Genomic DNA, 24,082 nt, shown 5'->3' on the forward strand with positions numbered 1-24,082 from the left:
TTCTGTTGTGATCTGAACAAATTTTTTTTTAAATCATTAATGAAGATGGAGAACAACTTTTTGAAGAACTTGGAGAACTGGTCTCCTTTTCATTCATTGGTTCAAGCTTTGCCCTATCAGAATTACAGTCTATTTACAGTGACCTACCTTTTTAGACTAATTTCAGGACACACCCTACACTCTGCATTCTTGCTAAACTGGTCAGAATGTCCCCCTCAATCAACATTCCATCTTCCCCACAATGTGTTATTCACTCAAGCCATGAGCCATCCTAGGAGTGTACTCTTGCCTCAAGTGAGTTCTTCTTTCTTAAATATTGTCCTCTTTCAGAAATGCAGGAAGCCTTCCCTTAGCACTTTCAGCTCACCATCCTCACATTACTCACATTATATCCTTCTACCCAATACATTATAAGCTCCTAGAGAGCAGAGGCTATTAATTAAACAATACTGAATTGACTTGATTCCATTAGTCAAGAGAATACATGCACATTAATTCCATTTTTCCCTGAACAAAGAGTAAATACTTTTTTTCTGTCCCTTTTTTACTCTAGTACATTCATGCCTGGGGCCAATTGTTCTTTCTTCCAATCACTCCTAACCTCAATCTCAGCATAGCACTGGCCAGCAAACACATGGCCTCCATCCTCCACAATATATTGGATCAACTTTCCAGCAGAAGGTGAACGGAGTACAGATGGGTCATTCTCCTTTTCAAATACACAGGTCTTATTGCCAATTGTGATGCGGTATCTAAGGAACACAAATGGAGCAAAAGAGGTCTTGAATCACTTAAGTAGAAGTATATAGATAAACATTTCTTTAATGCTGCCCGAATTCCATGTTCTTCCAGAAGACAAGAGGCTGATCCAATCATTGGCTACAATTGAGACTCACCTATCCACTTCTTCCTTCATGTATGTTGTATAACTACTTCCATCATAAGACAAAAGTAATCCTCCATCACTCAGACGGTGCACATCCACCTCTACACAGGAACCATTCATGATCACCACATAGGAGTTAGGGGACTGCCGGGTCACCTATTGACCATCAAAAACAATTGGAGATGGACACTGTATCATTTCTAAGCAGAGCCCTGGAGATGACCACAGGATAACAGAGTAAGAGATAACACCAACCACTGTGAAAGTCCACGTGATGTTAGTCCTGCCACTCTCCTCTATCCTTTTTTCTGACTCTCTCCCTCTTCTCTGCTTTCTTCCTTTCCTCTAGCTATTTCTTAGACCTGCTAAAGTAGCCACAGGTTCCACTTGGCTCCACTGGTAATAAACTCATCTAAGGTAGTTGTTTTTCCTTAGTCTGAATTCACTCTTCAATCTCTTGCCTAATACCAAGAGGTTACACAGAACTTCACAGACCCTCTGCAGCATGAAGCTGACTTTCACAGATTAAAATAACCCGAGGGCAGGCTTTTACTACAATACCATATGCCACCCAGGCAAATGTGCTATACCTGAAAACTTCCAACCATTTTTAAACTCTTTTGATAATACTTCTTGGCTGATTTGACTGAGTGCCCCGACTTACTCTTATCCCTTCTTACTTACATTTTGTAAAATATAATTCAATCATTCTGTAGCCCAAATGTTTTCTGTGCCTCTTCCCTTAAAATAAAAATGGACAGAAAAGCAAAGAATAGGGTTCTCAGAGATGTTCATACCTTCAGCACATACTTGACTCCTTCATATATAAGCTCAACATCAACTGTGTTCAGAAGTGTGTGAGCAGGAAGGACCTGACCCCTGGAAAAAGTTATGTATTACACATTACCACATGGCTCTGAAAATCAAATAACCAAGTATAGTATAGTCTATTACTCTTCTCCATTTATTAAATAAATTCTGCCATACAAAAGGTTTTTCCAGCAGCAAAGTAACATCATGAAAATGATGACCTTCAGGGTTACTTTTTTAAAAATCTAAGTCCTATGCCATTCTATGAATTTTCTGGTCCATCCTGAGCCCCCATCCCAGTTTTTATGATTTAAGCTATTTAAATTTCGAACTTTCTTAAATACTTTCCTTCAAGTTTTAAAAATAGAGCCCAGCAGGTGAGACTGCTCAGTTAGCCCCAGATGTTAATTCAACTTCATACATGCCTGACTGATGCTCTGACATAACTCAAGAGCTTTCACTGCCTATCAGTCTATCATACCTTATTCTCAAGGGTTAAAAAAAGCTAATATAATATATCAAGACTAGTAAAGAGTACAAGAACTTCTCACTCCAAAGCCTGAGGGAGTATTGAGCAGCTCAGGGAAGGATCAGATATCCAAGAATGTATAGCTTCTTAAGTCTTTATTCTTCATATGAAATTCCAGATAAAGTAAATAATCTTTTTCAATGTAGCCCAAAGCAAAAATTCTAAACTACAATTCCCTGAAACCATTCTCTAGCTTCAGAAAACAAACAATTGCTTACAAACTGCTAGAATAACCTGTATGCTCAATGACTGAGTAATGGTCAAATAAATTGTGTCACATTCAATGTAAAGGAATTCTACAATGTGATTAAGTCAGACTCTGGAAAGACCTTTAAGAAATAATACAAAAGGAAAAAAGCAAAACCAAAAGTAGAGGGAATACATACTACAACCTTATATGAGGAGAAAGTAGTAAAAAAGCCAGGTGAGGAATGATAGGAAAAACAATCATGATTTTTTATACAATGAAGTTAAATGAAAATAAATAGTAAACCAGGACATTTGGTTGCACTAATGTTCAATGTTAAACTTCTAATAAAAAGATCTAAATAAATTTAAATTTTTAATTGGTAATGCTTATCTTGAGGATTCAACCCTAAAACCAATGTAAGTAATTGGGGTAAAGGATGACTAATCATAATCCTACCTCTCTAATGAGTGAAGGAAATTGGAGACACTGTTCCGAAGGCTCACATCTGCCACATGTAGAGCTCCACATACAATCCCCAACATGGTATCAGGACGCTCTGCCTAGGAGAAAGGAAAAGAAGGCAAAAAAAGAAAAAGAAAAAGAAAAAGGAAAAAAAAAAAAAAAAAAAAAAAAAGGCATGGTCAATTGGCACCTCTGCTTTTATTCCTCAAACTTAAAAAGCAAGTTCATGGTGGAAAAAAAGTTTCTACTAGAAGATTTTCCTTCTTTTACTCCAAATTAACAAGAGGACCATGGTATCACTATTTGCCTGATGCTAGGCCCACACACATGGTCTTCTGCTTCCAAGGGATTCTTGTGAATGCCTTGATGCCATCTGGTTAATGGAAAATGGCACCAGATCAGAAGCAGAAAATAAACAGAGGAAGCCCCCAGTGACCCAGAAACAAAGTTTCTCTTCTCCAAAATATCACGTACGTAGGCTGTGTATAAGACCCCTGTAAGACCCCTGGCTTTTTCCCAACTAAGCTAACACAACCCTAGACCCAACTTGTAATGGGAGCAAGTCAAGAGGAGTGAAAAGGAGGGGAAGAGTAATATTTCAATCCCATAATGCTGTTCTCAGGCCTGCTCCAGGAAGTGACCGGGGCATAGGGGAGGGGGAAGCACAGGGCTATCTCAGCAGCCCCCACCTGCACTTTCTCAGCAATCAGCCTGTCCAGCCAGCCCGTATCGATGCGGTTATGCTGGAAGCTTTCCGTCTCCAGCAGTTTGATCAGGTACTCGACCGTAGTCCGGAAGTCTCCCCGGATAGACAGCTCCTTCAGAGCCACTACCATGTTTCTGGAAAACAGGATCAGCCTCTGAGCACATATTGCGGAGAAAAGAGAGGGAAGACCCTGGTACAGAGGCAGGAATCCAGTGCCCACTCAAACCTTCCTAGTCATGTGACCACTGGCTCTCTCAACTTGTCAGGGTCACCATCAACCCCAAAAAGGAAGGGAGGTCCTATACCACAATACTCAAAACTGACATAATCACAGATCCGTGACACACTGAAAATAGGGCAATGTCAAAATCAGATGGATACCCTGGTAAGGAATTACTGGCAAATCAGTCACTTTTGAGATAACAAGAAAATAAAAAATTATAGGCAGTCCCATTCTTATTTAAAAAATGTATTTTAATGATGAATTCTAGCAATAAAGCAATCATTTCTTGGGGAGGGGGGGGGAAACCTTCCAAATCCTCCCTTTTACCACACTGGTTTTCACTGCTTCATTCACTCAATTCTGTCCTAGATTCTAGCTGCCTCATTGCCTGCTTTGGCCAGCTTCCACAAGAATGACAGTGACCTCCCTCCACTCCCTTCAGAGCCAGGAAGAGTAGTGTGGGAAATAGCTATGCTGAACTGCTTTTTCAGCCCTTCTTTCCCTCCTCCATTTCCTGTTCCCTGGATGACTCATGAGTGGAGACACAGGACACAGAGGCATAATCAGAAATGAACATACATATTTGAAAAATAAGATGTTTTTTTTTTGTTTTTTTTTAAAACAAAGTTGATAGTACACCTACAGTCAGATTACTTCATTCATATGATTTTAGGGCTAGAAGAGACTTTGAAGAGCATCTAGTCCAGGGGGGGGCTTTTAATCATAGACCCTTAAACTTAATTGACTGGTTTGATACTTTGATACTTTTGATTTCAATATAAATCCCCTTTGTAATCTTTTATATAATTTATGTATTTAAAAACATTCTGATGGATCCATAAGTTTCATGTGACTGCCAAAGGGGGATGAAGACTCCTCATCTAATCTAACCCTCTTGTTTCATAATCAATAAACCCAGAGATGATAGACAGTTTATCTAAGTCACAAAGCTGCCTTATGCCAAAACTAGACCTTGCTTCATTGTGTCTCTCCATTCTCCTCCTGAATGGATTACAGCTAAACAAATCATAGCACAAGAATGCTACAGAATAGGATAAAAACACAATTATTATGAAAAACTAAGAGGCGAATGAAGAGACACAATGAAACAGGACAAAGAAAATAATAATAATAATAGTAATGTATAAATGGGAAGTACAAAACACTAAAAGGTAAATAATTACAATGATGATGCTTAACCTCAAAGAACATTTTAGAAAATATACCTTTCTACTTTCTTTGTAGAATTGGAGGACTATGAGTATAGAATATTATATACACATACCACTGAGTTGTGTTAGCTAGTTTTGTTCATCCACTTTTCCCCCCTCTCTTTGCTCTTGATTCTTTGTCATAACAGGTGGCTCAACAGGGGAGCGAGAATGGATATATTTGGAAATTTAGGAAATATAAGAAAAAAACATCAACAAAAATTTAAAAGCAAAAATCCCTTCCCAATGACATGGTAAATAGCTTTGTGGCTCCATATTGGAATTTCAAGTGGCATGTCCAAAAAACATGTTGCATGAGAGTGACAAATACTTACTAGCATTTTTTTCTCAACTGTTTAATACTAACCCTAACCCTATGTATATGTTACATCCATTAAGTAACTGCTTAAAGAATGAATACTGAGCAGCTTGAGTGTAGAAAAAAGCAGTTGAACTTGAAATCAGGAAGACCCGGGTTCAAACATAACATTTAGTAGTTGTGTGACCACGGACAAATCATTTAACCTGCCTGCCTCAGCTTCTTGATGTATAAAATGGGGACAGTAACACCATCTTACCCAGCAGAGAATTACTATGATAACATGGTGAGATGTTTGGAAAGCACAAACCTTAAAGTGTTAAATAAATGCTGGCTTTTATTAAGCAACTAAGTGGCACAAGGTCTCCTAGAGTGCTGGACAGGGAGTCAGAAAAACCTGAATTTAGATGCTACCACAAGACACTTCATAGCTGTGTGACACTAGTAAAATCATTTCCTAACCTCTCTATGCCTCAGCACCTTCATTGCTAAAACAAGATGGGACTAGGTTTGACCTCTAAGATCCTTTGCAACTGCCAATTAATGATCTTGTGAGCTGCATGCTTGATTTGTCCTGACATTGAAATCAACGAAAAGCCCAAGTATTTTTCAACTGCTGCACTTCCCCTATTTGTATATGTATTTTATTAATGTATTTTTTAATTTTTATTTATTATTGTATATGTAAAAGTGATTTTTTTAAAAAACAAAAGTGTAAAACTTCACCTCTCTCCCCATTATGTTTCATTTTATAATTTTTTTAATCCAAAGCCCTGGTTAAGGTATATTTTTCAGTCATAAAAAAAGTAGATCTCTCTTCTTCTTGTTTTGATTCATCTACAACCTTTATATGTATGACATCTCCTTTATTTAAATCAAGGATAAAAATGTTAGCCTATTTTTTCCCCCTCTATTCTCATACCCAAAAAGACATTTTTGGGTTCTTTTTGTAATAACTTTTATTTTTCCTTTTATAATTATTATTTCTTTTTTCTCCCTCATATTGCAATCATAATTAGGAGAAAAAGAAAAATCCCTGGTAATAAAATATTCAGTCAAGCAAAATAAATTCCCTAATTAGCAATGTCCAAAACCAAGTTTCATTCTGCATCTTAATTCCATCACTTCTTTTTCAGAAGTGGGTAGCTCAGGTCATCACTGCTACTCTAGAATTATGATGGGTCACTGAGTAAATCAGTGTTATGAAGAATTGCCAAGTCGAGCTCTCTTCTCCTTCCTAATCATCTATACTAAAAGAAGTCATCATCTTTAGTTAAGCTCCTTTTTATTCCCACCTCCAAAACCAGTTAGAATCAATGAGGAAAACATGACCCAGAAAAAGTTTAAATGGATTGCACAAGGTTACGCAGGTAGTATATATCAGAACTAGAATTTAAACTAAGATCCTAACAACAAATCTGTCACTCTTTCTAGTTTTCTAATACATACCTGTATCCATCATATTATCATCCACTTTGAAACAATTAAATTAACAAGTCAAACCAAGAAATTACTAACTTCTATGCTTTGGGAAGAAAGATAGTTTCTCAGATATCCAGATATCTAAAGTCACCACAACCAGGATGCCACATGCATTTCCTGAACTCCTTATCTATTATTGCCTAGTTCAGTCCAAGTAACCTAGACTCTAGTCCACTGATAATATCACTACTCTCGGGGTTACCATAGCTTTTCTCACAAATGTTCTCCACCAAGCTTTGCCAGTCTGCCCGGAATTTCAGAACATAAAAATATCTACTTAATATTTGATGTCATTCTATTCCTTTTTGTCACATCCAGGTTCCTCCCTACTGTAGAATAAGGTATACTGTTCCAGTGCCTGATTCCATTTATATGTACTATTCTACAAGTCACAAAAATATATCTTCCATCAGATTTGCCTCTTTAGGCCCCAGCACAGCTCACTTTCTCATACTGTGGTGAAAGATTTCTGGAACATGGAGTTTACTGCTGGCTACTTTCTTGGATTGTTTCTACTGACATTCAACACTATCATTATTCTAGGATATTTATCCTGATGGAAATATGATGGAAATATAATATGGAAGCAATTTTACTTTCTTTTGTGCTTTTTGGTTTAAAATACTTTTAAACGTGTTTTTGAAAATATTTTTTATTCATGTCTTTTAAATTTACATCACAGTCACTTCTAGATCATGAGTGTTCCCTAACTCTTCCCCCACAGGACTCTCTTTCAACCAAGAAAAATAAAAAGAGAAACCACCTGACAATGTCTGAGTGGATGTAACATTTTGTCCTAATAGTAACTTGTTCTCCACCATAAGAGAAGAAATATTGTTATATTCTCTGTTCTCTAGAAACACTAGTTTATTTACTCAAGTCTGGTTTCTTTTTTAAAATATTTTCATTAAGATTAATTGGAGTAGTATCATTAAACATAATCTTTTTGGGGTTCAATTTATCTCACTCTATCAAATCATATAATTTTTCCCATGTTTCTTTGAATTTTTCATAGCCACAACATTTTTCATAGTTTAATTCCTTTACACTCATACACTGCAGTTTTTTGCAGCTGATAGCACAATGGATAAAGCACTGGGTCTGGTGTCAAAAAAGATCTGAAATAAAATCTGAAATCAGATGCTTATTAGTTGTCTGATTTTGGAGAAGTACCATTATTTCTATTTTACCAATTCATTTCTACCAAACCTTTTTATTAGGTTTGTGAGACTTGTAGGATTACATCTTAAACTGTAATTCAGAAATATTTGTTATTGTTGTTGTTCAGTCATGTCCAACTTGACTACAATGGGGGGTTTTCCATAGAGATACTGGAGTAGTTTGTCATTCTCTTCTTCAGCTCATTTTACAGATGAAAAAACTGGGGAAAACAGGATTAAATTACAACTAAGGGTACAGCTAGTAAATGTCAAGGATCAAATTTGAATTCAAGAAGATAAGTCTTCCAGATTTCAGGTCCAGCATTTTATCCACTGTAATACCTAGCACAAATGTTAAATAATCTAGAAAAAAATGCATTCTTCATACCTTCTGTTTTTACTCAGTGCATAACTAGATCCACCTCTTTTGAGTAGTCATTCTGGAAAGCCTGTTTTATGATACTTCACTCATTACTGGTAAATCAAAGAATTGCTCAAAGTCACGTGCTTTTAGCATCTACATGAGACACCAACTGAAAGAACCATAGTTACTGTGGTTTTTTTAATAAGTTAACTGCTTTTTTTTAGTAATCCAACAGAGCACAATTGTTCGTTTTCTACAACTTTGCAATTAGTAAAGCTTTAATAACTTCAGAATTACAAATGCTACACTTACCAAAAAAAAAAAAAAGTAAAAAAAAAAAAATCTTTAAAATGTATTGCTATGTTTCTTATTAAAATTCCACACAAGTACTCTGCTTGATTTTCCAACTCTGTAAATATCTTCTTCAGTTGCTACTCATTAACTACCAAAAGGATGGCACTGGTAAATACAGCCTTAAGTTCTCCCATAGAATTAGGTTTTAATGCATATACAATAGTCCTGACATAAAAGTTTGGAGCAGTTATACTTCTTAAGTTATTAGAGTTTAATAGTACATCAAGACTTTGGGGACAGCCATGTCCCTATATGCTTCAACTAGGCTATCTAAAATTATACTTTTGTGAAAAACTCCAAGTTTAAGACTCAAGAAATGCTTTACTTCCTGAATACAGTTAAGCACCTGAATACTTACGAAATGGCTTCTTCTCGGTTTTCTCCCCAGGAGAAGCAGTGACCAAACTGAGAATCTGCGAACTCGTGAAGTCCACCTGCAGCAGCAACACTGAAATATCCCCAAACATTCTTATTGCTGCGGAAATTCAATTCCTGGACTGTTCCTGAGCTGGGCTTAAAACCCTATAAGAAGATGGTGAATATAAAATAAATTTTAGTACATTCCCAGGAAGAAATTTTCTTAGGGTTTGGTGTTTCAAGGAGCAGCCTTGAAGGAAGATCTGTGTAGTTGGTGATAGGGCCAGGAAGCAGGTCTTCACATAAGTATGAGCAGGCAGGACTCAATCTAAACCTTTCTGCTATCTTCCCCACTAGAGCAAAATGTACATACTGAACACTGTGATTCAGTAAGCTCTTTAATTACCTCATCAGGATTCTCACTAGTGATCCGAGCAGCAATGACGTGACCCCTTGGGGATGGGACATGAGCAGAGTTTTCAAAATCAATGGGGACATCTCCCCAAGGTGAGACTCCATACATCATTCGGATATCCTTAATTCTGTACAGAGGAATACCCATGGCAATCTGAAGAAGAACAAACCACATGTGAGTAAGATCATTCATAATTACTTTTCCTGTGAACTTAGAAGTTATCACACTATCCACATATCTCTTCTACCTCAGAAATCACTGCCTATCATTCCTACAAAACTCTATTACCTTTTTATGGGGATGAATTGCACAAATGATAAACATTAGGACTTACTCAAAACTACTCCAAGTCAACTTGGCATCACTATGTTTAATAACTGTCCCCATCTTCTCATAACCCAAATTCACTCTGGAATATCACAAAGATAAACCTAACATATGCCACTGCTTCCTTTTTGAGATCAAAAAGTCATTTTAAACTAATAACAATGTATTCGTGGTAGAAATAAATAAATAGATTATAATAAAGTTAAAAAAAATGCATGAGGAAACAATTTTAAGAATCCAAAGAAAATATACCCTATATAGGTTTGGTTATAAGACAGGTTAAAAATAAAAAGAAATAAGGAAAAACAACATAGAAGAAAAAGCATAAGACTACACAACACTCCCAGCAGACATCAGGGTAGTATTCAGAAACTGCTGGCCAGGTAAATCTGGCAGAGCCTAACTGCACTATCACTTCTCTAAATCCCACAAACCTATAAAGGAGATAAAAGTTTGCTTCCTTCTCAAAAACCAGAACCTGAGATGTTATAGAGTATATCCTGAAGGACAGGAACACATAATGAAGTGAACATTGAACATAGAATCAGAAATTACAAAATTGAGTCCCAGATGATTAGCTTTCTAGCTAAAATTTGCCTATGGCCATGTCATCTCAACTCTCTGGCTTCAGTTTTCTCAGCTGTAAAATGAGAATATTACTCTTATTACCTATACTATGGTACTGTGGGAGGAAAGTGTTTTATAAACCATTTGAGAATGTACTATTGTTATTGTTTGGTTACAAGTACCACCTAGCTTCTTCATTAATTGTGGTGGCCTTCCCTAGCCCAATAAAGTAATTAAGAGACCAATGCTGTCAGTTATAAAAATAATATAAGTGTAAAAGAAAATAACTAAGAAAGATAAAAAAATTCAGATGGAAGTAAAAACTAACTATGAATTCAGGAAACTGATAAGAGAAGCAAGTCAGCCACAGAAAGGTAAGCGATCAGCGATGCAGAATGAGACATACCTGGACATATCAATGTGCTGAACAGTTTTGCTTGACTACACTATTGCTATTAGAAATGCCTGGGAGTAGGTGATAGTTAGAAGATAACGATAAGTGCAACAACAACAAAAAACACAAAAATAAAGCACTTAAAAATACATAGAAGAAAAATTCAAAGACACTGGGAAATTTCATTATTACCATATTAAATTTTAATAGACATTTCCCTTTAAAACAAACAGTGGAGGCAGCTAGTGGTTCAGTAGATAGAGCACCAGTCCTGAAGTCAGGAGAACCTGAGTTCAAATTTGACCTCAGACATGAAACATTTCCTACCTGTGTGACCCTGGGCAAGTCACTTATCCCCAATTGCCTCAACAAAGGGAGTGGGGGGAAGGTGGGAGAATGTATAATTGAAATTTACAGTGTTATATACAATCTTATTTTTTCATTTCTTTGTATACCAAAATGTTGATTTTGCAGATGCTAATGAGTAAGTTCACTCTAAAAGAGTATTTACATTAATAAGTATTTTCCAGGAGTCACTCTCCAAGTCTTAGAAATATAAGAGGTACTATACATATCATCCTTGCCAGAAAATACTCAGGCTACCTCTGCATTTTGACATGCAACCAAGGATCAACTAAGGAATAATCAAGAGGGTCACTGGTGCCAAACATAAGGATCTTCTTTAAATATAAATCATTTTTGTTGTCATGCTTTCTTATAATACTCATGACCTGAATTATGGAATGATCCCCTAAGAAATACAAGTCTAATTCTCAAGTACCTAGCTCTGGCATTTCAAAACTTGCCTGCATTTCTAGTCTTATCAGGGAAAACAAGTTACCCCTACATTATATACAAAGAGCATAAGTCATAAATCACAAAATTGCACAATACAACTGAATTGAATACCACAAAAGATTCTGATCCCTTCCTATCAGACACTGGAAGAGCCAGTTCTTCAGTTATTGCTGACATTCTCATGCTCCCCTGAGGACTCATCAAGCCCAGGAGTACTGGGACTCACCTGGAGTTGTGCCGCTGGAAGGTTGACATCAGCCACCATCTCCGTACAAGGGTGCTCCACCTGCAGCCGCGGATTCAGCTCCAAGAAGTAGAAGCTGCCATCCTGGCTGTAGAGGTACTCCACAGTCCCAGCACTGATATAACCTACCATCTTGGCAAGTTTCACAGCACACTGAAGGACAAAGTCATGATAAGCAAATTCAAGAACCCTATTATATCCAAAATCCAGTCCTTTTCTGTTACCTTGAACTACCTCAATAACTCAATACTTCCAAATATGTAAGGGTTCAAGACTTCTAGCTATACAAGGACATTTTTTTTCTCCATTCTGACCATGATCTAGAATCTAAAACTGAAGGAGGGCATAGAAATTATTTAGTTTGTTCACACTTTTACAATAGAAAGCTGACACACCCCATACTTATGTAAAGACAAAGCACAAGACAATATAGGTCAATCCATCAGAACACTATTTATCTGGCTAGTTTGGAGTCCAAAGAAAAGGAGAACTTAGTTACTAAAAGAAAAGGAGGGCAGCTAGTTGTACAGTGGATAGAACACCAGCCCTGAAGACAGGAGGACCTGAGTTCAAATCTGACATCAGACACTTAACACTGCTTGACTGTGTGAACCTGGGTTAAGTCACTTAACCCCAATTGCCTTAGCAAAAAGAAATAAAAATTTTTAAAAATGACTTCTGATTCACTACACCAGGCTTTCCAATCTCTAGTATTTTGCTTACCATGGTCTTCTGGGATGAAATTTTTCTGATTTAAAAAAAAAAAAGTAAACTATGCATCTTAAACATGCTTAGAAAACTATTCTAAAGAAGGTAGACTTTGAGGTAAACTCTAGGAGATCAATGTGAAGAAAAAAATACAAGACTTTAATTTGTAAGGCCCAAACTCAAATAGTCATTCTGGAAGACAGGACCACCTTTCTAGCATATAACTCAAATATGTTGTTTCTGGGATATGCAATTCCTTCACAAAAAGAAATCACATCTCCTCCAAATATCATGACTTTTTGTGGACAAGAAGCTATCTTGGGGCCAATAAGATAATAGGCATCCTACACTTAGCTAAGCTTGTCTTTGAACAACAGATATAATCTTGCTGTCAAGTTCCAAAAAACTTAGTATATCTTGAAAAATATAAGAAACATTAAATATTGCTAGGATTCTTCTCCTTTTTCACTTATGGAATACAGTGTTAAAGAATATATACATTTTTATAATGGCATTTGTTTGATGGCTGAATTGTAAGAATAACAACAAAGTTCTAATATCCTTTTTTTTTTTTTTGCTTCGCTCACCTGTTCCATATGTTCAAATACTGCTGGAGTTGCAATAGTGGCAGGAGCCTCTTCTATGATCTTCTGGTGCCTACGCTGCACAGAGCAGTCACGACCAAACAAGGAGATAGCATTGCCATACTGATCTGCTAAGATTTGTACCTCCAAGTGACGAGACTGTTTGGCTAATCTCATCACAAAGATTGGGGACCCAGGAACTTCAGCTTGAACCTAGAACAGATAAGGAAATGAATACCATCTCACTCTCCTACATTTCTGTTGGAAGTAGATGGGACCAGGGATTTCACTGGCACAGGGAGCATCCAGGAGGAAATTCATTCTCTATAATGTATATCTGCATCTTTTCATCAATTTCTGATATTAGTAAGACTTAAACCTAGATTTTCCAACCTTCCAAGTCAGTTTTCTATCCATTATACCATGCAGCCTCTCTAATAAAAGCATTTTTGCTACTATGATAAAATTCTTCTTCACACCTCTCTTTAATAGGCTATATTTCCAGTTAGATATCCAATAAATTAAAAGGAATATCATACAACAAATATTCATGCATACTATAAGGAGAACAGGAATACAGCGTGGAAAATAAGCCATATCTCATAGCAAGAAATAATCCTGCAGCCACCAGAACAAAGCTGAAGCCAAGATTCTGGTTTCTATAGCCCAAAAGACTTTGTATACCCCAAATAAGAGACTATGTGCCCTGACATTTATCACTATGTGGTAAACTGGTAGAGTACTCGATGCTTTTCCAAAATCTTTTACATGCATTTTTTCATTATTTCTACAGTTACTTTTAACTCAATAAATCTTTAATAACTGTCTTTGAAACATACTAACCCAAGCAGAGAATTCAAGGTACACTACCTGTCTGAAGAGGTTAGAAAAGTCATCAGCATTGTTCACTTTTCTGATTCCCTTTCCTCCTCCTCCTTCTGAGGCCTTGATCATAACTGGATAACCAACTTCCTCAGCTGCCTAGAAAGAGGAAAGAGAAAAAAAGAGAAGCTCAGAGAATTAAGTGGGAAGTATAAGAGAAGAGGGCAGGGGGGAAATTATTCACAAGGATACAAATTGTTCAAATGTATCAAATGCACCCGTCTTTCCTATTTTAACAAATGCAACTGCAAATGCTTAGTCAAAACCAGCATCTTAATATAAAACAGACAGCTATGATCGAAATTAATCTCAATAATCATATTACCAGAATTTTTTCCACATTTATCTGTGATCAGAGGCAGAAAGACATTAAAACAAGCAGATATCAAGAACTTACTAAAAGGCTGCCTTCACAGAATTCTCTGGGGCCAGTAATATTTAATCCAAACTCCCTTAACTCCTAGTTTATATTAAAGTGCCATGATCACCTTACAGTACAAAAACAATAGGTAACACTTATACAGGTTTGCCAAGTACTTTTTACATATTATCTCTTATGATCCCACCAATAACTCTGGGAAGCAAGTGCTATTATTATCCTCATTTTATACAGGTTCTCACAACTAGGAAGTATGTGAGACAGAATTTGTCTTGGGTCATTCTGACTCCATGTCCAGAACTCTGTATTCACTATACCCTCCAACTACTTCAAGAATCAAATTGTCAAAGGGATTTAACAAGACATTACATTTAATACGAAGTGAAAATAAATTTAAGGAAAACTTTACATTTATGTTTTACCTGTAAGGCAACAAGTTCAAGTAGAATTAGATGTTCAACCTATTCTTTATTATTTTTATTTTATCCTAAATGTGACTATAATACTTTCTTTGATAAATTAACATTTCCAACTGAAATAGAACTAACTACATAATATAGTTCTCTTTTTTGTAAACATCTGCAAAAGATAGCAGTTCTTTTATATTATAAATGGTAAATGGAAGAGAGAAAAAGGAAAAGCAGTTATTATTGAGCTACTGCTTCTGCTTCTGCCTTCACCTCCTGCCACTGTTGCTGCCATCTTCACTAAGCCAAGTTGGGGTAGAAGTTGAGCTTTATAGCTACTGAATGAATTTAAACAAGAATGAATGAGTAATCAAAAAATTTTTTGACAATTATAGCAAAGAAAGATAATCAGATATATAGCATTTAACTGATATTAGAATGTTAATTTTTTTATTAACAACATGACTAAGGCAAAAATAAGAGAATGGTTTTAACAAATAATATTCAACTTAGATCTAGTACCATATAAACTAAACGAGGCTATGTCTTTCAAGGAAATGATATATTATTCCAAATTAGAAACCTGGGTCAGCTAATTAAAACCTGGGTCTCTTCTATTAGCTAAGAAGAAAAATAACCCTAAAGAGGCCTAAGTAGCCCCATAATTCCTCTGAATTCAGAATCAGGGATCTAAGAAACAATGGCATGTGTAGACACACAGTTGCAAAAATAATTTTAATTGTCTAGATAAATTAGAGGCTATTTCTATACTCTATTCTTGATAAATCACTTCCCTCTAATCTAATATGATAATCTACTAATTTATCCAGCCTCCTATAAGAAAGCAGTCTGACCGTAGTGCCAATGTGTATATTCTAAGTGCATTCTCAAACCCTCCAGATACTCGAGCCTATTCACAGACAGCTGAAAGGTACTACTCGCTAGATTTTGCAACCTACCTGCAACCCAGCATCAACATCCTTCACATAACCTTTCTCATATAGATCCTGAGGAACATTCAAAATGCGCTTTGAAAAATCATTCTCTTGCCACTCCATACGAAGACCTGTTAATATACAAGTAACCATAGGGTCATTGCAAAAATAAACAATTTCTAACAAGTGAATCTTATACAACTTTCTGACAGACCTTCTCTAAAATTCTCTACAACACAATATAATAATAAGGGGTTCTACTCTTGGGGTTAGCAATCTTTCTTTAATCACAACAGATATTGCTCAAGAACACATGTCAACATAGAAGATAATTTCACCAAAGTCAGTAACTTCATAACTTGATTTCCTACTTCATAAAAGGACCAAGGAGATAGAAAGTTACCTTTAAAAATACATGATCACACAAAAAAAAAAAAAAAAAAAAAGCATAGGAGACGTCTCACAGCAAGTTGGCAGGCAAATACCTTCTCTTTGTGCATTTCAGGCCTATTCCTGGGGCAGAGTTCCGGGGAATAATTCAATCTTTATGGGCCCTTGGAAATGGAAATGGCAATTTTATTGGCCTCAACAGAGCCATGATTCCATGCTCCCTGAATGTTCTTATATTTGACAGCCACACAGGGAGTACTACAGCTTCTCAATTCAAACAAGAACATATTCAACCTTTTCTTTTAAACTTTGGCTATTTGACCCAACAGGTCTGGGGAGGATATAATAGTCCCTTCAAGAGAGTCTGGGTAAGCACACTCAGAATCTGTCTGAACACAAAGCAAGAAGGGAAGCTTGTGATGTTATCAATAATAATTTATATGCCATTTTGTAAAGGATTTTGTAAGAATAAATCATTTTTTAAAACATATTGGTCCTTTTTTTATATAAAGAACATCAGAAGGATGTAGTTGCTTCAAGTAGGAAAAGCAAAACACGCAGAAGAAACAAAATAGAAAACACAGACTGACAAACAGCTGAATAAATAGTATCCTGCCTTACATTATTGGTCTAGGGATTATCAAGAGTCCAGATGCCTTCTGGGGCAGGTCCCAAAGGCTAAGATTACCCACTCCAGCCAATTCATTCCAATTCACTTGACCCGTCAAGGCAAATACAGAACCAACCCACTTCCTAAGAATCATGCAGAGCAGAGATGCCCCAAGGCCACTCCAGGTCACAGTAGAAGTCTAGATATTCTGGGTTCCAGACTCTTGGAATGAGTCAAGAATCACAAATGCTAAAACATGCCCCCCTTCACCAACTCAGACAGCATCAATAGATATAAAGCAATGCATAAAGTTTCTTAACCATCTAACATCCCGACGAACCCTAAACCCCAAGATAAAAACAAATAATGATATCTTACCACTACCACTCCAGGGAAGAGTTGGGATACCTGCTGTTTGAGCTACTATAGAAGAGGCAATCTTATCCCCCAAAGCCCACATGGCTTGGCTCGGAGGGCCTAAAGACAAAAAAATACAGGATCATTCATCTTACTATACATAACTTTCTATATGTTTTCAAGTCAGAAGCAGCAAGACAACAGTTCTAAACATTTTAAAACCAACATTGAAGTTTTCAATGGAATCTAAAATACTGACTTCCAAACCAATATGATCACCTTTCTTTTTGAAAAGGTTCAGTGAAGAAAGTTACAAAAACACCATGGGAATAGTCTTCATAGGCAACATGGTATATTGAAAAAGAAACTGGCCCACTGGGTGTCCTAACTCTCCAGTTGCACTGGACAATGCAGCTCCCTACTTCCCCTTCCCTCCCTTCTTCCTTTCTTCCTTCCATACTTCTTCCCTTCCTTCTTTCTCTCCCTTTATCTACAGAGAGTATCATACTTTTACTCTTCCTAAATGAATGTAAATTTTGATTGGTGAAATCTCCCAAAATATCTTGGAGTTGACCAGCTAGATTTCTTTCTTAAGAATAATGCCTTAAATCCAAATCACTGGATCTCAATGATTGATCAACAAGAGGTACCAGTCTAATTCCTACTTGGTCACTATTTGGGCCCAGAGGCCTTAGAGTAAATGTAAACACCAATTGTTTCTGTTTTGGCCAAAACCTCTGAGATTTCCTTCCCTGCCTGAATTTTTTCTTTTTTTATTTTGGACTAGGTAAAAAAGGCCATTCTTTGCCTCATTTCTTTCCTAGAATAATCACTAAATGGGCATTGTCCCCTTCATACTGAGGCCTGGGAAAGAACTCAACTTTAAAAGGTCATAGTCTCCCATTACATCTGGGGCCATCTGGGGCCATCTCCAGCTATACTGATCTCTTCTTTGCCACTGGACCCAGATGGTACTGAAAAAAGTAAAGTTGGTGATTTTGCACAGCCCTCCCCTACTTAAATCCAATTCATTTGCAAATCATATCATCACCTTCCTGATATCATGGTACTCTTCAAAAACCAAGGACAAACAACAATAAGAGTATAAAGAGTCCTCTAAGTTTTAATGCAAGAAGGCCTGAGTTCCAGTCTCACCAACTTCTCAGTGTTTCAATAACCTCCTCTATAAATGGGAATATTGCTGCTTCTATTAGCTACCTCTGGCTTGGGAGAAAAGTGGGTCTATCAACCTTGTTATACAAATGTGAATTGTTTTTTAGCTATACAGTTTTAGGTAATTTTTGTCTAAGACAGTAGAAAAATAGAAAGAATATAATTATTTTCAACTAACACTTAGGACTAAAATGAAGGAAAGAATGAATGAAAAAGCATTTATGAACCATTTATTATGTACCAGGCACTGTGTTAAACCCAGGAGATAGAAAAAAAAATTAAAAAAAAAAAAAAAAAAGCGAAACCATTTCTACCATCAATTAGCTTACATTTTATTAGAATAAAATAATACAAGGGCAGCTAGGTGGAGCAGTGGATAAAGCACCAGCCTTGAATTCAGGAGGACCCGAGTTCAAATCTGGTCTCAGACACTTAACACTTCCTAGCTGTGTGACCCTAGGCAAGTCACTTAACCCCAGTCTCAGAAAAAATAAAAATAAAATAAAATAAAATAAAATAATACATTAAAGGGAAAGAAAATCAAAGAAGGGAGTTTTCATTTTCTTCACTGACTAATGAACCTCTACAATATCCTGAATGTTCCACTGCCATCTTCACTTAAAGAAAGCCTTCATATTTTTCCCATGTTAAAAAGCAGAATTAAAGACCCCAAGACATGAGGCTTGGGGTCTGCCTTGTTTTTATTCAATCAATACTTTCCAATTATCAAAGACACCTAGAGCATCAAACTATGGGGAGATCTCAAAGGAGAGAATACACATGGAAAAAAATGACATCTATAGAACTCTAATTGAGGAAACAGAGTTGATACAGAAAACAAGATAGGACAAAAATATACGTACCCATAAAGGCAATGCCATTCTTTAAGAGGAGTTCAGGAAGCTTGGGATTTTCAGACGCATGGCCCCATCCAGCCCATACAGCCTACAGAGAAACAAAATAAAATTCTTTCTTTACAATTGTCCTGAAATTTTGCTATCTGATTGGCCTAACGGAATATAAAACAAACAGCAGCAGCAGTTGGGACATAAGTAAATACTGAACTGAATCTCTGTGCTCAACTTGCCAGAAGCTTCTGCAGAAAAAGCAATTCACTGTAGCAAATATTAGTTTACTATGATAACTTCTAAGTATTAAAACTAGTTACTTTAGCTATTTTGAAGAGAATTTACTTCCTACTCTTTTATAAGACCTTTATAAGATCTTTCAAGAAATGTCTTTCACAGATTCAAACATTCTGCCCGTGCAAGTCACCTTTCTCTGTGTCTTTGTTTCTGGTTTTATACCAGGCCTATCAATTCTACCCCTCTCCAAGCAGAAAGACTGCCAACATTTTTTTTTTGCAGTGCTGCCTGCACTGGTAAATGAAGTGACCTAAACCAAGGCAGGACCTTAACCAATACACTATCTCCAAGGCTGCCTCTCACATGGTTATTATACGACTGTCAAAATCCAGGCTTAAAGTGAAAATGGTATATGTAAAGTGGTTTGCAAATCTTAAAAGACTGTAACTATTAGTATTAGCTTGAATTTTAATATAATGCCTTTAATAGTAATTAATTCTGTGAAATATCAGCTTCAACCACTCATTTAGATCTTGAGTCTAAATTATATTCTTCTCTCCACCATTTTGCCAACAGTGAATTCATTTATCCTTTATAAGATAGCTTCAAGTAATATCTACATAATCATTAAAGACTCAAAGCAGAGTACACAGAATGTTGGACTTGGAAGAAAAAAGACCAGAATTCAAATCCAGCTTCTGATATTCACTAGGAAGGTAACCATGGACAATCAATAATCACTTTGAGCTTCAATGTGTTCATCTACAAAATAGGAACAATAATACCTCCAGTATCCTGCATCACAAAGTTGTCATGAGGCTCCAATAAAATAATGTATGTAGAGCAAGGTACAAAACACACTATGAATATAGGTTATTATTATCATCATTGGGATGTAATACATGAGCTACATGCTTTATGAACAATTGATTCCCCCTTGATCCCAACTAAGTAATGTCATTTTGATCCACTTCAATAATAAACATGCTTTGCAGTGTTTATACTAGGCAATCCCTCAAATTGCTTCTGGCTCAAAGGTTCTAGGACTTTTAAGAACTTCCCTTTAAAAACTTCATTCACATGCCTGAGATGATATAAACATCAAGGGACAAATGAATGAGGTTATAGAGATCTTTTACAGACTCCTTATTTTCTTAGCATGTTAATGTTTTTGATTCATCTCACTCCCAGAGCATTCTCCCTTTTCCCTTATTCCTTAATTACTACCTATCACAGGAGATCGATACAATTCAAAGCCTTCAATTATCTAAGATCCTTCTGATATCAATGAAACTGTTTTCTGAGTTTGCTCTTCCCTTATGACTATCATGTCTGATACCTATCATCTGAAGACAAAGAACAGGTGAACAAATTCAGATTCAAAAAGACATTAACATCTCTTACTTGTACTGGGATCCTTTTAGCAATATCAAGAATTAGTTCCACATTTGCATAGTTGTTGTTGTTTGGTCCTCCAGGTACTGGGACATAGTGATCTGCCATCTTAATGTACTCTGAAAACAACCAGAGTAAGATAGAGATGTATTTGCTTTCACTGAGGAGTATAGAAATAATGCAAAAATAAAACTAAACTAAGCAGTGTAATGAACAGAGATCACCATTAATTCTGCAAAACCATTATTAACAGGGTCTTTTTTAATTGAAGCTCAACCATCTCTCAATTTTTTTCTTAACTGTTTAGGATGCCCATAGCAATGGCTCTCAAAACTTTTTCACCATATCATGATGAATAGAGCTGACCGGAAGTAGAAAGATCCAAATTCAACTACTGCCATATAATGTTGAGTAAATTAACTTAATCTCTCAATGCTGACACTAAGTTAGAGAAATAATGCTGACCTATTTTTCTACAAGGAGTTTCATTGTCAAGGAACTCCCTATGCTAAAATCACAGATCTAGTCGCTTTCCATATCCCTACACTCTGAACACATTTATTTATATGAAGGGGCAGCTAAATGAATTATTGAGTAGGGTACTGAGTCTAGAATCAGGAAGACCTCACTTCATATTCAGCCTCACTTACTAACTGTATGACCCTAGGCAAGTCAATTAACCTGTTTCCTTTAATATAGTGGAAAAAGAAATGGCTAATCACTATAGGATCTTTGCCATTCATTCCATGTCCTGACATGCCATGGTCTATACATCACAAAGAACTGAACATAACGAAACAACAGGATTATGTCAGTCAGCTTAAGAGTGACCAATTATCAAACTTAATTACATCTATATCAGAGGGTTCCAGCATTATTATGGACAAGTTCTCTTCTATCTTCACATTAGAATTTCACTCAGACAAGACTCTTTTAGAATAGGGAAAAACAAAATGAGAAATGGCAAGTTGTTTAGGTGGCTAAGGAAGAGTTACTGGTAATTAGGAGCTGAATGAGCAGTGAATGTTGACTACTGTCAGAAAAATAGGGCTTGTAGGTTTCTAGGAAAGGAATTACTGGGGCCTGGAATGGAATCAATATAAGGTAAAGGTGAAAGATGATAAGGATTACCAGAAAGGACAGAGGAGCAACAAAAGTCTGGAAGAGGGAGCTGAGTCATGTGAAGAAGCTACATTCTTTCCATCTCTTCTTGTTTTCTCCTTTCTCCTCCTTCCTCTCTCTTAGTCTCCTTTTCTCACTTTGCTTTTGCTTCCTTATTTTTACCATGTGTATCCATGCTTTAGAATTTGGAATTTTATATATTTATTAAAAGTGTTTGTTATTCTTTAAACAAGAGGCAAATACACATATCAAATTGATAAAATCAAAAAGGGACAAAAGTTAACACTAGCAGGATTTTAGCCAAGAGTATAAGTGAATTGCTGGAATTTTTTGGAGAATTACCAAGCAATAACTAACAGAAGTAACAAAAATACTCATACTCCTTGAACTCATAAGCTATTTTTTGTAAATAAATCCTAAGAGTCAGAAGGTTTAAAAAAGTTAACTATTCAAAAGTATCTATATCAAAATTATTCTCACTGACAAACCATTAAAAACAATGCGAGTGTTCAACAATGGGTGAATCACTGAAGATAACTTGGCTATAGAGCAATAGGAAAATTGTATCAAGGGTATAGATTGAGGAATGAAAGTAGCAGAATACATCATATGATAGAATATTAAATATATTGTCATTAAAAATGATACATGACTTATATAAATAAATTTGAAAAGATTTTATGAAATAATGCAAAATAATCAAAATAGCTCTGGAAAAAGACTCAGACTACCAAAAAAATATGAATATGGGACCAAATACAATAACAAAGAGAGAATAAGGGAGCTGTTATAGGCATCCTATATATAGGAATACATTTTTAGCATGTACTGTGCTATCTGTTTATTTGGCTTGACAGTTTAAGTCTAAAAACATTGCTAATCATTTTATAGAATTCTTTTTAAAAATCTAATGTGAGATCAATTTTATTTCATTTCAATAAGCATTTACTAAATATTTTCACACTTAATTTAAATGAATTGAATAAAATATAGACTGTTTCAAAATATCTTTTCTTTATTCAATATTTCTGCAAATTTTATCTGAAATTGTCTTAGACCAGACAGTGAATGGGAGACTAGACCAGTTTGGACATCTCTCTCTCTCTTTTTCTCAATCACAAGCATTTATTAAGCACCTACTATGTGCCAAGCACTGTTCAAAATGCTTAGGATAAAAGAGCAAAAATAATTAGTCTAAAGGTGCTCATAATCTATTCTATATCCCAAAAATGGCTTGGATTAATCTTAAATAAATTTATTTTCTGACAATTAGTATAATCAAGAAAAGCTTCTCATGGAAAATGATAGCACATGAAGTGAGCTTTGAAAGAAATTCTAAGATTGTAAGAGGTAGAACTGAAGAGGTAGTGAATTTTAAGTATGAAGGGATATCTTGTTAAAAAGCATAGAGACAGGAAATGGGAAGTCAAATTTAAGGAATGTCAAACTGACTGGTTTGATTAGACTAGTACACATTAACAAAGACCTAGAACAAAAGACTTTAAATGCCAAACAGTGAAGTTTCCAATTTATGCCAGGGGCAATGGAGTCAATGAAGTTTCTTAAGGAAAATAACATGGTCAGATCTTTGCTTTAAAATACTTTTTAAGAATATTTTAGCAGTAATAATTGGGGAATGACTGAGCAAATTGCAGTATGTGAATGTGACAGAATAAGTATTGTGCTAAAGAAATGAAGAAGAAATGATTTCAAAGAAACCTGGAAAAGCTTTATGAATTCCCTTTGATCCAGCAATGTCACTACTAGGCTTATAACCCAAAACAATCACAAAAGAAGGAAAAGGAGTCACATGTGCAAAAATGTTTGGAGCAGCCCTTTTTATGGTAGCAAGGAACCAGAAATCAAATAGACGGCTACCAATTGAGGAATAGCTGAATAAGTATTTGAATGTAATTGAATATTACCGTTCTACAAAAAATGAAGAACAGTCTAATTTTAGAAAAGCCTGGAAAGACTAAAATCAACTCAGAAGCAGGAAAACTCTGAACACGAGATTATGTGATGATCAATTTATTAAACTTAGCTCTTCTCAGCAATACATTAATCTAAGACATTTGGTAGATCTGGAATAGAAAACATCATCCACATCTAGAAAGAGAGCTTGAGATCGAATACGGATTAAAGTATAGTATTTTCACTTTTTTTGTTGTTGTTTGCTTTTTTTTCCTCATGGTTTTTTCTTTTTATTCTGATGTTTCTTTCACAACATGATTAATATGAAAATATGCTTAATATG

At 35.8% G+C, this 24,082-nt stretch overlaps 1 protein-coding gene across 4 annotated transcripts in view; it reads right to left on the bottom strand.

Annotated features, from left to right (window-relative positions):
* ACACA (acetyl-CoA carboxylase alpha) overlaps positions 1-24,082 on the bottom strand; it is a 221,727-nt gene that overhangs the window by 153,461 nt on the left and 44,184 nt on the right. For all 4 annotated transcript variants that reach the window (XM_074262047.1, XM_074262045.1, XM_074262046.1 and 1 more), the window contains exons 6-19: positions 20,713-20,822; positions 19,087-19,168; positions 17,072-17,170; positions 15,718-15,824; positions 13,961-14,071; positions 13,094-13,303; positions 11,781-11,951; positions 9,460-9,621; positions 9,055-9,218; positions 3,567-3,717; positions 2,872-2,975; positions 1,684-1,765; positions 897-1,042; positions 602-752 (exon numbers count right to left, since the gene is read on the bottom strand). In XM_074262047.1, coding sequence (XP_074118148.1) covers positions 602-752; positions 897-1,042; positions 1,684-1,765; positions 2,872-2,975; positions 3,567-3,717; positions 9,055-9,218; positions 9,460-9,621; positions 11,781-11,951; positions 13,094-13,303; positions 13,961-14,071; positions 15,718-15,824; positions 17,072-17,170; positions 19,087-19,168; positions 20,713-20,822 — 1,850 coding nt within the window. The remainder of the gene's footprint in view (positions 1-601; positions 753-896; positions 1,043-1,683; positions 1,766-2,871; positions 2,976-3,566; positions 3,718-9,054; positions 9,219-9,459; positions 9,622-11,780; positions 11,952-13,093; positions 13,304-13,960; positions 14,072-15,717; positions 15,825-17,071; positions 17,171-19,086; positions 19,169-20,712; positions 20,823-24,082) is intronic.

The sequence above is a fragment of the Sminthopsis crassicaudata genome, chromosome 4 (assembly GCF_048593235.1).
Source record: "Sminthopsis crassicaudata isolate SCR6 chromosome 4, ASM4859323v1, whole genome shotgun sequence".
Taxonomy (NCBI): domain Eukaryota; kingdom Metazoa; phylum Chordata; class Mammalia; order Dasyuromorphia; family Dasyuridae; genus Sminthopsis; species Sminthopsis crassicaudata.